Source organism: Ursus arctos, unplaced genomic scaffold (genome assembly GCF_023065955.2).
Source record: "Ursus arctos isolate Adak ecotype North America unplaced genomic scaffold, UrsArc2.0 scaffold_5, whole genome shotgun sequence".
Taxonomy (NCBI): domain Eukaryota; kingdom Metazoa; phylum Chordata; class Mammalia; order Carnivora; family Ursidae; genus Ursus; species Ursus arctos.
The window spans coordinates 17,323,598-17,335,725 of NW_026623067.1; the positions used below are offsets into that span (position 1 = coordinate 17,323,598).

Sequence of the window (12,128 nt, forward strand, 5' to 3'; positions counted from 1 at the left end):
TGTCCTATGTCTGAGAGAGGTCTAGTTTTCTGGAGGGTTCTGTACTTATTCGGATATAATAAATTGCCTTCTCATAAATGCATGATCTAGAAACTGTAGTATCCAGCCTGTGGATTTATTTCCAATTACAAATTATGACCTCATCCTCGAATTTGTAAATCTGGCACATTTTAGTCTGTAATTGTTCATTGAAGAGAGACTGACCCATTTTAAGGGTTTACTAATAAAATCACCAATACAGTTCTAGAGGATTGAAACCACCTAGAGATGCTACTCCCGGAGGGTCCTGTCTGCGTGATCAGGCACTTCCTTTGGGGAAATGTAGCTAGCTCTCTTGGAAAACGTGTTGACTTCTGTAATAGGTTTTGGTGTTTGTTTGTTTTTTTTAATGGAAATAAAAAGGGTATTGAATGGGGAGGAAAGTATCTTAGAGTTTTGTTATTCAAGGAATCCTGACTTATTTGGCATGTGGCAGCTCACAGAGCACATCTGGATGATTTTTTCCCCTCTTCGGTGTCAGTGTTTGAAAGTATTTTTGAAAGTATTCTGAAAGTATTTGCATTTTTTGCTTCCGTGTCACTGAAGAAGTTAATGTTGCTCAATCTTTTCCTTTTAGAATGAGATCTTTTTTTCTAACATTTTACATAATGTCCTCAGTGAAGATCACGCCCTGGTGTCTAGAGCTGTGTCCTTGAAGGTGGAAAATTTCACAGAAACCAGTGAAATAAATGAACTCTTTGACTTATTTACTTACAACAAGGTAAAGTCGGTTCTATATTTCCTTTTGTTTTGCACTCTCGCAGTCAAGTACATAAAATGGATTCTAAGAATAATAGATTAATATGATACTATACAACCTTTGATACAAGGAATCGTAATTTTGTACAGCAGATTGAATTTCAGAAAATGCGGTTAAATCAGTTCTCATCTAGCAAGTATTACTCAAGCCCATTTTAGGTGCTCAGTACCATCCATCATTATAAAAACACTGAGACAACTTGCTGCTTTTAAGGCGAACCCTTCTGCTTGGTGGAAATTTATTCTTATCATGTAAATATCTCAGCTTAAAGTCTTTCGTGTATCCTGAATTCTTTATATGCAGAACGTGTGTTCACCTTTTACCTATTAGTTAGTGACAGTCTACTATTTTATCAGCGTATTTGGGGATAACCCAAACATTCAACTGAAGTACACAGGACAATCAGGAGAAAAGCCCAGAATATTGCTTACCGAAATGGAATGTGTCAGTATTTATATATTGAATTTGCTCAAACAATGGACCGTTTCTTGTCTTAGGGAGCATCTTTGGCCCGAATGCTTTCTAGCTTCCTGAATGAGAATTTATTTATCAGTGCACTCAAGGTGAGTTTACAAAATTGTTGTTACTTGGAAGTTGGGAAATAGAAATTGTTTTGGGCACGTTATTTATTTTAACCTTAACTTGTCCATTCCTTTTAACTTGTCTATTTTTTACAGTCATATTTGAAGACATTTTCTTACTCAAATGCTGAGCAAGATGATTTATGGAGGCATTTTCAAATGGTAATTGCCCTACTTCCTGACATGCGTGTTCAGTGAATGAATGAATGAGTGAATGAATGAATGAACTAAGGACTCATTCACATAGAGAGTTGAGTACGGTTCTGAATTTGGTTCGGAACATCATCCATGGAGGATTAGAATATAAATGAAGAGTAGAATAACCCGCCATGTAATTTCTTTTGGGAGAGTCCTACCTGAAACAATTTTGATGGCAAATATCTGCTCTTGTGATGATTTTTTAAAACAGGTCATAGATGACCAGAATAAAATTCTTTTGCCAGCGACAGTGAAAAGCATAATGGACAGTTGGACCCACCAGAGTGGTTTTCCAGTTATCACCTTAAATGTATCCACGGGCGCTGTCAAACAGGAGCCATTTTATCTTGGAAAGGTTAAAAATGAGACTCTTCTAACCCACAAGTAGGTACATTTGCTCCTCCGTCTTCACCTTCGTTGGGGTTCAGCTCCGACCGGATGGAAGGCAGCCCGTGGGTGAGGAAGCATGACACTGGGCAGGGTACCCACTCTTCTGCAGAGGGGCTCCGGGATGGCAACTTTGTGCTCTGTGCGGGATGCTCCCGGGGTGCTGGGATGAGGGGGAGCTCCTGATGTCCTGAGCGAGGCCAGAGACTTGCACTGAGGGATTCCAGGCAGTGCCCCGCCCCCGGCATTTAGCATGACACCGCAACCAAAGCTTCGGGGTTATGTACCCTCTTTGTCCTTCAGACAGAAGCAATGAATTACTCAGGATTCTGGGTGAGAGGCAATGCAATAGAACCATGCATGGCCTCATGTTAGGTAACAGAAAAGGGGATCCTGCTGCAAAGTTGTCCTTTTTTCACTAGAAATGGAACTGAATGGTCACTGTGTCTTTGAGGAATAGTTCCGCGCATGTCCGCAGGTGCATGTATGAGTGTATCAATAGCCATGCCTATAATATTAGAATTATGGCCTTAAATTCCCTTATACCTGGGTTTAAATATCAACTTCACCAAAATTCAAACCTTAGGTAAGTCTGATTTAAAATCTCTGAGTTTTAGTTGCCTTATCTGTAAAATAAATGCGATAACGTCTGTCCCAGGAGGTTGTTGTCCAAACAAAATGAAAAAATGAGTATAAAGCAGCTTAGTGTTCATCATTTCCTCTCTCCTTCCCTTCCCTTTCTTAACTTGTCAGACGATGTTCAAGTGTGTTGGATAATGTTCTGCTGTTCACATATCACTGTGGCTAAGTATCAGCGCAAATGAGGGAGTAGAGTTCAAACACTATCGCCCAAACATGGAGGTCATCCTGTTCTTTCTTTAAAACCCCAGGGGAGAGGAATAGAGCTGAATGTCCCTACTCACGCTGCTATTCCATGACTTTTTAAAAAAGTTTTTATTCTAATTCCAGTTAGTTAACCTCCAGTGTTCTGTTAGTTTCAAGTGTATGATGTAGTGATTCAACACTTGCATACATCACCGTGTGCTCATCGCGATTCCGTGACCTTTGAGAAGATGTGTGCCTTAGCAATTAGGTCAACACAGACCCTCATTCAAAGTCTTTGAGAAACTGGACTTGTGAGCATTTGAGCAAGATTGCAAGTCCTGTCCAAACTCCAAGGAGTGTGACTCTTCAGATGACTAATGTCCTCCTGTGGTCGTCTGCTTCCTCCAGGTCACGTCCATCAATGTGGGAAGAATGTCGGCATTGAGTAAATATGAATAATCTGGCTGATCCGTGCTGAACGCTTCTCAGATGGGGAGAAAGCTTGAGGCAGAAAAGCATTTTGAAATGTTTGTCAAGCTTTTTCTTCTGAAATGACTCTTTGCCTCTCTTGGCACGGATGGGTTTGGGTCTGTCTACAGCATTTGAACAACCCCTGAGTGAGGCCAAGTGGCTATAATTTAATATAAACACGTCTTGAGAGTTTCAGATACAGAAAGGAAAAGAAAGAAAGAAGGGAAAGAAAGAAAGAAAAGAGAAAAGAAAGGGATAGAGAAAGATAGGAAGGAAGGAAGGAAGGAAGGAAGGAAGGAAGAAAAAAGAAAGAAAGAAAGAAAGAAAGAAAGAAAGATTCAGATAAAAGATTGTCTTAGTAGCTACCTTAAGTTATAAGAAAAAGTAAAGAAGAAGATGACAGACTAATAGAGAGTAAACAAATGGCCAAAGAAAAACTGGCTTATGAAAACAACAGTGGGGGCACCTGGGTGGCACAGCGGTTAAGCGTCTGCCTTCGGCTCAGGGCGTGATCCCGGCATTATGGGATCGATCCCCACGTCAGGCTCCTCTGCTATGAGCCTGCTTCTTCCTCTCCCACTCCCCCTGCTTGTGTTCCCTCTCTTGCTGGCTGTCTCTGTCAAATAAATAAATTAATTAATTAAAAAAAAAACAACAGCAACAGTGAAGGGCGCCTGGGTGGCTCAGTTGGTTAATGATCAGGTCATGATCCCAGGGTCCTGGGATCGAGTTCCACATCGGGCTCCCTCCATAGCGGAGAGCCTGTTTCTCCCTCTGCCCCTCACCCCATCTTGTGTGCTCTCTCTCCCTCTTTCTCTCTTTCAAATAAATGAATAAAATCTAAAAAAAAAAAAAAAGAAAAAAACAACAGTAATAATCCTAAGCAAACCCTTGTCTAGCCAGAGGAAATGACCAAAGAATTTGAGTCCTGTCATTTTATCATCTCAGTTAATATGGGCTCAGACTTTATATCTTATGTATGAAAATTAACTGAATTTTTGGTTTCTTCCTAATAAGTGACACATGGATTGTACCTATTCTTTGGATAAAAAATGGACTTACACAGTCTCTAGTCTGGCTGGATAAAAGCAGCAGTAAGTAACAGATTTTTAAAATATCTTCACATATATGCATGAATATATTTAACACATATATAAAGGCAGAGAATAAAATGTTGAAGTGTATAGCCTTTGAAAAGCTGTCTTGCTTAAAACTAAAATATTATATCATTCTTGTCTTATCTAACATAGAGCTTTAAAGTTTCAAATCAAAAGCCATTATATGTGAAAAAATACAATTATATGGGAAGATCGGTATATAATTTAGAATTCTTTTACTTTTTGTTGGATGTATTGGGTGTATTGTTGAGGATTAAGAGGATATAATATAAACAGGTACTGGAATACTGTTTTAGCTGTACCATTTCGCACTTTGCCCATATCCCTTTGTAGAAATATTCCCTGAAATGCAAGTTTCAGCTTCTGATCATGACTGGGTGATTCTAAATTTGAATATGACTGGATATTACAGAGTTAACTATGATAAATTGGGTTGGAAGAAGCTAAATCAACAGCTTGAAAAAGATCCTAAGGTAAGATTGCTTTTTATACCTATTCTTAAATATCATTACCAGTGCACTCTCGAGCCTTGTGGAGCCAAGCTTTCATAAACCCGTCTGGTGAGAAGAGACTCTGTCCCTACTGCCATCTCTCACCCCAGGCCACGCTGGATTTTGGCCACCATTCTTAGAAAGGGCAGATGAACGTTCAATGTATTATTGTGCTTTTGAACATTCATATCATTTTTTCTTCAATCATTTTACCTTTCTAGGTAAAAATCAGAATACATTTTCCTATTAACCATTAGTTTCGTGATCTCAGACAAGTTACTTGAATGTTGTGTTCCCAAGCCTTCCCTTGAAATGGGAACAATACAACTTTGTTACGTATCATGAGGATTAGAGACAATGTAGGTAAACTGTAGGCTTACAATTTCTAAGTCCTTAGTGGGTACCCGATCTATGCTAGAAAGTGTTAATTTTTTTAAAAAAATTGTATTCTTACTCTCCCTCAGACAGTTTAGTTCACAAGATATCAATGGACTCTGGTACCACTTTATCACCAAACAGAAGTCTTCTGCTGTAGATAAATAGTAAAATGTCGGCTAGCTCTGGTCAATCAGATTTTTTGATTCGTTGAATTAAACCAAATCTCCATTGGTGGAGATCAGTGCTGGCATAGAAGGCTCTAGAATTGGTTCTGCCACGAAACCACGGGCAGTTAGTTCATTGAGACGCCATTCTTTAAGCTAGAGCGTCGAACCAGAAAATGTCTTTGGTGTCTCTGTCTTCGAGAGTTCTCTGAAACACGCAGCAGTTTCTGTACTAGAAGATGACCCACAGCGTATTGGTCCAGAGATTGACTTCTGCGTCTGGTAGACTTGTGTTCATGCCTCGCTTTCCCCATTTGTATAACGATGTTTTAATAGGCCAACCTTAAATAAAGAATTGTGAAGATTAGACAAGGTGATACGTGTATCATGTTTAACGGAGGCCAGACACAATCCAGGCCTATCAGAACATATTCAGTGATTTAAAAAAAAATTATTATGAGGCTTTTGAATAAGGCTCCAAAATCCACACATCATAACATTTTATTTTTGAATCTTTTTCAGAGTAGCTACCCTCTTACTGGTTTCTAAGGGCATTGTAAGGCATGGAAGCAAGGTTATGCCATTCTAGCAATGATTTCTTGAAACCACTGTAAACTTATTGAAAAACTGAGGTCAGTTATTTCTACTACATAATTGGGGAGCAAATAAAACAGTATGTCTGTTATTAATAGTAATTTAGAAAATGGAAGTGTTATTACTGCCAGAAAAGAAATGAGATCAAGGAAAGATTGAAGTGTGGCTTGCTGAGAAGCTCAAAGCGAGTGTAGTGAAGATCGATTTTCTGGGACCAAACCTTTAAAGTTGCGTGAGGTGTTGAAGGAAGGGGATAGGAAGCTCTGGGCCCCCTGAGGCCACTCCTGCGGAGACAGTCCTGTGGCCTGGCCATGCCAAGGGACCCAAGCCCAAGCTGAAGCAATTGGGTTGGCACCGGACCCCTGCCTTTCCGTGATTCTAAGGGCTCTGTTGGTGGCATTGGGTCAAATTAGTAAATCTTGACAAGACAGATACCGTTCAGAGGACTTCGGTATTCCCAAAATAATGCTAAATAATGCGTACTTAAGGCTTCCTGTGCCAAAAATTCTCCTGACAGCCATTTGGACAGTGTAATAATACAATTGAACATATACTCTCTGTTTAGGAGAGCCTTTTAAACGTGGCTTCCCGTTTTCGTTTTCACCATGCCGTTTTTTTTTTTCAGGGAGTATTTTGGCAAAACTCTCTGCCAAATGAAAGCCTTATGATTGATGTCTAGAGGGATCATTTATCAAAAACAGATGTATAATAAATAAATCATGGGGACTATCCTCAGTGATTAACACTTCTCTGTGCACGAGACAATTCATGTGAAAGTGCTTCATAAGCGACCCTGATCTTGAAATGCTGTTATGATTTTGCAAATTATTTTATGGCTAAGAAATGTTCTCATCTCTTCCTGCACAAATTTGGATCTAATTTGCAGGCCATTCCTGTTATCCACAGGCTACAGCTGATTGATGATGCCTTTTCCTTGTCAAAGTGAGTATGTTTTCTTCACTGCTGGCTTTTAAGTGTACCTTGAGAACGTAATAAAACGTTACAGCCTAATCACCGTGAAATGAAATTGCTTCCTCAGTATCTACAGGGCCCAACTTATTCGGATTAGGACCAAGTTCCGTGGGTACGGTGGAATTTTAGGACACAGAAGTTGCTGGGATGGGCATTACCGTGGATGTACTTGGAGGGCATTGTGCTAAGAGAAGAAAGCCGGTGACAGAAAGACAAATATATGATTCCACTTATGTGAATTCCTGGGAGTAGTCAGAACCCTAGAGGCAAAAGGGAAGGGTGGTTGCCGGGGGTGGGAGGTGGGGAGAGCAGAATGGGAGATTTAGTGTTTAATGTGGACAGAGTTTCAGTTTTACAAGATGAAAATGTGAGTCAGCATTTTAAAAGGAACCCCTTTAGAGGAGAAGTTTTAAAAGGATGCAGTAGAGAAGACGTACCTAGGAAAAGGTCGTCGTGTTTAAATATGTATAGGATTATCACAGAAAGTATTAGAATTGTTATTTTTTAAAAATTTCCATCAGGAGTAAAAACTCAGCTGAAAATAGAAGTGATTCATGCTTGCATTTGGAAAGGCTGTTAAATATCAAAAGGGATACCTTTAGGAAGATTGCAGATACATTCGTATTTTTCTGTGATATTGTAAGTTAAGGAAATAGCTGACATATCAAAAAAAAATAGACTATCAATTGAGATTTTGAAGTGATCTTTGTTACCCTAGGGTGATGGCTATAGGTATAATTTTAATGAGATATGGCCTATATTTTTACTACAGAAGTTTAGATTTTATTTCTATTACATTTATTCAATACACTTATTTATCCAGGTAAATTCATATGTGTCCAGAATTTAAATTTTCAGACAATAAAATTAAGGAGTCTACATAATAAATTATCCAGTGTGTTCTCTCTTTCTTTGGCCTGTCCTATTTCTCTAATGAATGTCTGTTTATTTTATCCTTCATTTCTCTACCACTTTTCCCTCTGTGACCTGCAGCACGTTTCCTCGCCCACTGCTTTGCTGAAACCCCTCTCTAGGACCACCATGACTCTGAGACTGTTGACCATATGCTCCAGAAAACTTCTCTTGGCATCTCGAAACTCTGAGACGCAAACCCGGTTCTCCTCTTGCGTCTGACTTTTCTCCCCGCTGCTATGAGCATCCTTCAGACCAATCATGGTTCTGTCATTTTCTTCTCTCTTTCCTTTGGGCGGCTCATGAATTCTTACAGTTTCAGGGATGATTTTATTATGAGCACGTGGAGTGCTCAGCAGATACAAGCTACTCAGTAAAGCTTTGTGAAGGGATATGTTCATGACTTCTAAGTCCACATCTTCACCTGTCCCCTCCTGTCTTCTGCATAACCTGTCGTCATTTAAACTCAGGACCTTACACAATGGACTTTTTCTGTCTCTGAATTGTTCCTGCTATCAATTTCTCTCTGCCCGTCAGAGTGCCATAATTCTTCCCATGACCCAGACTTGAGACATCCTTGACACCTTTATCTCTCACCAACTGCCATCTAGCCAACCTGTCTTATCTCTTCTTTCTTGAGGGTGTCTTCTAGATTCTCACCTTACTTACCACCTTCACTGCTTCCCTGCTAAGCCAAGTGCCCCTCATCTTTTACTTAACCTGTTGTGTTAGCTTCCAGCCTTCAGTTCCTTTAATTTCCATCCTGTCTTCTTTGGCACAGTCGTGATAAAATTTTTCAGCATTGACATCATGATGTCACCGCCATTGTTTAAACACTTTCCTACTCCATGCAAACTCTTCATCCTGACATTCAAGGCTCTCCACAGTGTTGACCCACCTTATCTCCCAGCCTCCACCTCTCAACTCTGCACTGAAGAAATCCTGTGCCTCGGTTGCTTGGTCTGCTCATCACACAAATTTCTGCTTTATCTTCTTTTTCATAAGCAGCCTCCTCTTTCTCTCTAGCCATTTCCATCTTACCCAGCCTTCATTGCCCTTCTCACATTCCTCCTCCCAGGAGGCCTTCCCTGACTTTTCCATCAGACCCATGGGTTTTCCTTCTTTGCTACTTTTATTGTATTCATTACGTTTTCTCGGACTCATTAACAGCTTGTTATGCATAAATCTCAGCTCCTCCCTGAAAGAATAAGCTCCCCAATGGTAAGCAAGGGTCGTGTCCTACGTTCTAGGTTGTGCTCCTGCGAGCAGCTGGCAGAGCATTAGATAATGACTTCTAGTCAATACTTGTTGAATGGAAAGTGTACTCTCATAAGAGTGAGTACGAAATGCACAAATATTCTTTCGCCCGATGAGCGTCCAGCAATTGGCCTGGATTTTCCGCTAGTCTTCAAAAATGGGGACACTTGAATGTACCAAATTGTAATGGAAGGTCGGTCAGCCTTGCCTGGCTCCCATCTTATCAAGGAGCTGGGACCTCTAGCTTCCTGATTCCACATACTTTATTAAAGTCAGGCATTGAAGCATGGAACAAAATGGAAAGTGTGCAAATTATTTAGCGAGTGGAGGTTTTTTGAGTGTGTATTTTTTTGAACCAAACAGAAACAATTATATTGAGATTGAAACAGCCCTTGATTTAACCAAGTACCTTGCTGAAGAAGATGAGATCATAGTATGGTACGCGGTCTTGGTGAACCTGGTAACCAAGGATCTTGTTTTTGATGTGAACAGCTATGATATGTACCCATTATTAAAGGTAATTTCCTTCTTTGTTATGTGGTTTTAAAAAGTCCTCTCTTCCTCTTTCCATATCTAGACAGCATCTGTGAAACACATCTTTCCCTAAGTCATAGTCTTGTGTTTGAGTAGATACATTCATTTCCTTAGGAATGGCTGGTTACTCTTAGAAGGAAATGCTTTAGTCATAGACCTGGTCTACCAATGAGTATGAGGGAAGTTTGGAAAGGTCTTTAGTTCTTGGTGAAGTGACAGTGCGCCCCAAGAACCCCGAAGTGGATGGAAATGGTATGCCTTTCCTCTGATAGCAGCTACTCTCCTGAAAGATTGTCAGTCAAACAGAAAGACTTTTAACAACCCTATACTCATCATTGAAATATTCTAATCTACAGGCCTAGCACTTCACCAGAGAGGTATGTTCCAGAAAAAGTACGTTTTGAAGCCACTTTTGCTGTTGGCAAGAGAGAGAGGGAAATGGGAATTCATCAAGCAATGGCACACCATCATAATCAAAACAATAGAAAGGGAGAAAACTTCCATTATTAGATCTTAAACAGTGATCATAAGAAAGATAGCTCAGGGCAAACCAAAGCAACCAAAGCCCTTTGGAGAGTTAGGGACCAGAAACAAACCAGAAAGTGTGCCAGATGATAATTCCAGATGAGCTTCTGGGGCTGTTGAAGGGCAAGATCACAAATACCTCACAGGTCTAGACTTTCTTTCCTCTGCTGTCCAAAGTGCTGGTGGAAACGTCCTTGCCTGTGGGGATGGTGACCCAGAAAGGAGACACTTAACTGTGGGATCGAGGCGGCTCATTGATAAACTCTGATGCCTGGTTCTGAGTAAAGAAGTAAAAACTAGGATTTGCTTTTATTTGTTTTTATTTATTTTTTATCTATTTTAGAGAGAGAGAGAGCACACAGGAGAGAGAGTGAGCACACGAGCAGGGGGAGGGGCAGAGGGAGAGGGAGAAGCAGGCTCCCTGCTGAGCAAGGAGCCCAGACAGGAGTCTGGATCCCAGGACACTGAGCCGAAGGCAGAGGCTTAACCAACTGAGCCACCCAGGCATCCTAGGATTTGTTTTTAGTGAATGTCAGTGAATAACATCTACTTTGTTCTTAGGGATGTATTGTAAATGGATAACTTTTATAACCATGCTATTCACCAGCTGAGAGCTCAGTTGAAGAAACTTTATTTCAGACTCAAGGCTTAAAATTGTCCAAAGCATGAATCAGTTGTCCTTAGTTTTCTTGGAGGTGTAGATACGAAGCATAGAAATGTTAAGGTAGAAAGTTTAATAGTTTTAAAATTTTACGTCTCTTTCTCTATTTTGAAGACACCTGAACGTGTTCCAGGTGATGTGAAATGGTAATAAGAGCTAAGAGTTATCGAGTTCCTACGTCCTGCAGAATGTATTCACATACATAATATTGTTTTGTCCTCGCCAAACTGTAATGTTGGTATTCTCGGCAATTGCATCTTAGCAATGAGGATTCTGAAGGTAGAGAGGCTACAAAATTAACCAGTTACACGTTTAGTAACCAAAAAAGACAACTTCTCAGGAGATACCTGTCACTCCTCTCTTCCTGTCTTTTCAGAGAAAGGGAAATACGATGCAAATTCAGTGTTGCGAGCCAAAACTAACAGTCGATTTTCCTTATTGTTTATAGAAGTATCTGTTAAAGAGACTTATCTCAATATGGAACATGTATTCAACTCTCATTCGTGAAAACATGGCAACATTACAAGATGACTATTTAGCCTTGTAAGTATTTTTTGATTTTTCTATATTGAATATGTATAGTCAATGTGTATTCAATTCAGTTTATAATTGAATACAGTGATTCATGTTAAGAGACAGGTCGCTTGCAGATGCATATTAGGAAGATCTCGATACCTGTGATTCAGCTGGGAGATTCTGTGTGCTACTTGAGACTAGTGGCTTGGGGTGGGTGAGCTACATGTTCCCTAGTAGGAAATAATAGTTTGGGATCTTAATTGACCTGCAAAGCACACGCAGGGACACACAGGAATCTATAGCTCTGTACTCTCAAATCTTAGGCGACTGGTTGAGATTGTGAGTGTGTCCTACCATTGGTAAAGGGTTATACTGAGTAAAACCACACTATGCCAATGAATGGAAGGCATGGGAAGGTCACAAGAGAAAAAAAGTCCTTTCTGTATGTTACTGGTGACAGAAATTCTACCATTCGTTACACAAATATGATGAGAGACGTTGCCTGAAATATTTCAGTCATTTGTGTGTGAGCATGAGTAAATATTGCAAATGATGTCCCTATTATTGGTTTGATGAGGGCAGTAAGCATGGTGTCATGACAGTTTGGGAAGGGGGTGAAAGGTAAAATAGGGCTGCGGTACCCCCAGCCTTCCTGTGCCCCAAGGTTTGTAGGATGTGAGGGGACCTTCTAGATTTGGGGAGGGAATTTTGTTATCTACAACGGTACAGGGATTATGTTTACAGA

General features: G+C 40.2%; 1 protein-coding gene across 4 annotated transcripts in view; it reads left to right on the top strand.

The window, feature by feature from the left end:
* Positions 1-12,128, top strand: part of LVRN (laeverin) — a 91,189-nt gene that overhangs the window by 57,464 nt on the left and 21,597 nt on the right. For all 4 annotated transcript variants that reach the window (XM_057307296.1, XM_057307295.1, XM_026507796.4 and 1 more), the window contains exons 7-15: positions 617-760; positions 1,297-1,362; positions 1,477-1,542; positions 1,790-1,962; positions 4,279-4,355; positions 4,713-4,852; positions 6,893-6,948; positions 9,511-9,664; positions 11,316-11,410. In XM_057307296.1, the coding sequence (XP_057163279.1) occupies positions 617-760; positions 1,297-1,362; positions 1,477-1,542; positions 1,790-1,962; positions 4,279-4,355; positions 4,713-4,852; positions 6,893-6,948; positions 9,511-9,664; positions 11,316-11,410 (971 nt within the window). The remainder of the gene's footprint in view (positions 1-616; positions 761-1,296; positions 1,363-1,476; positions 1,543-1,789; positions 1,963-4,278; positions 4,356-4,712; positions 4,853-6,892; positions 6,949-9,510; positions 9,665-11,315; positions 11,411-12,128) is intronic.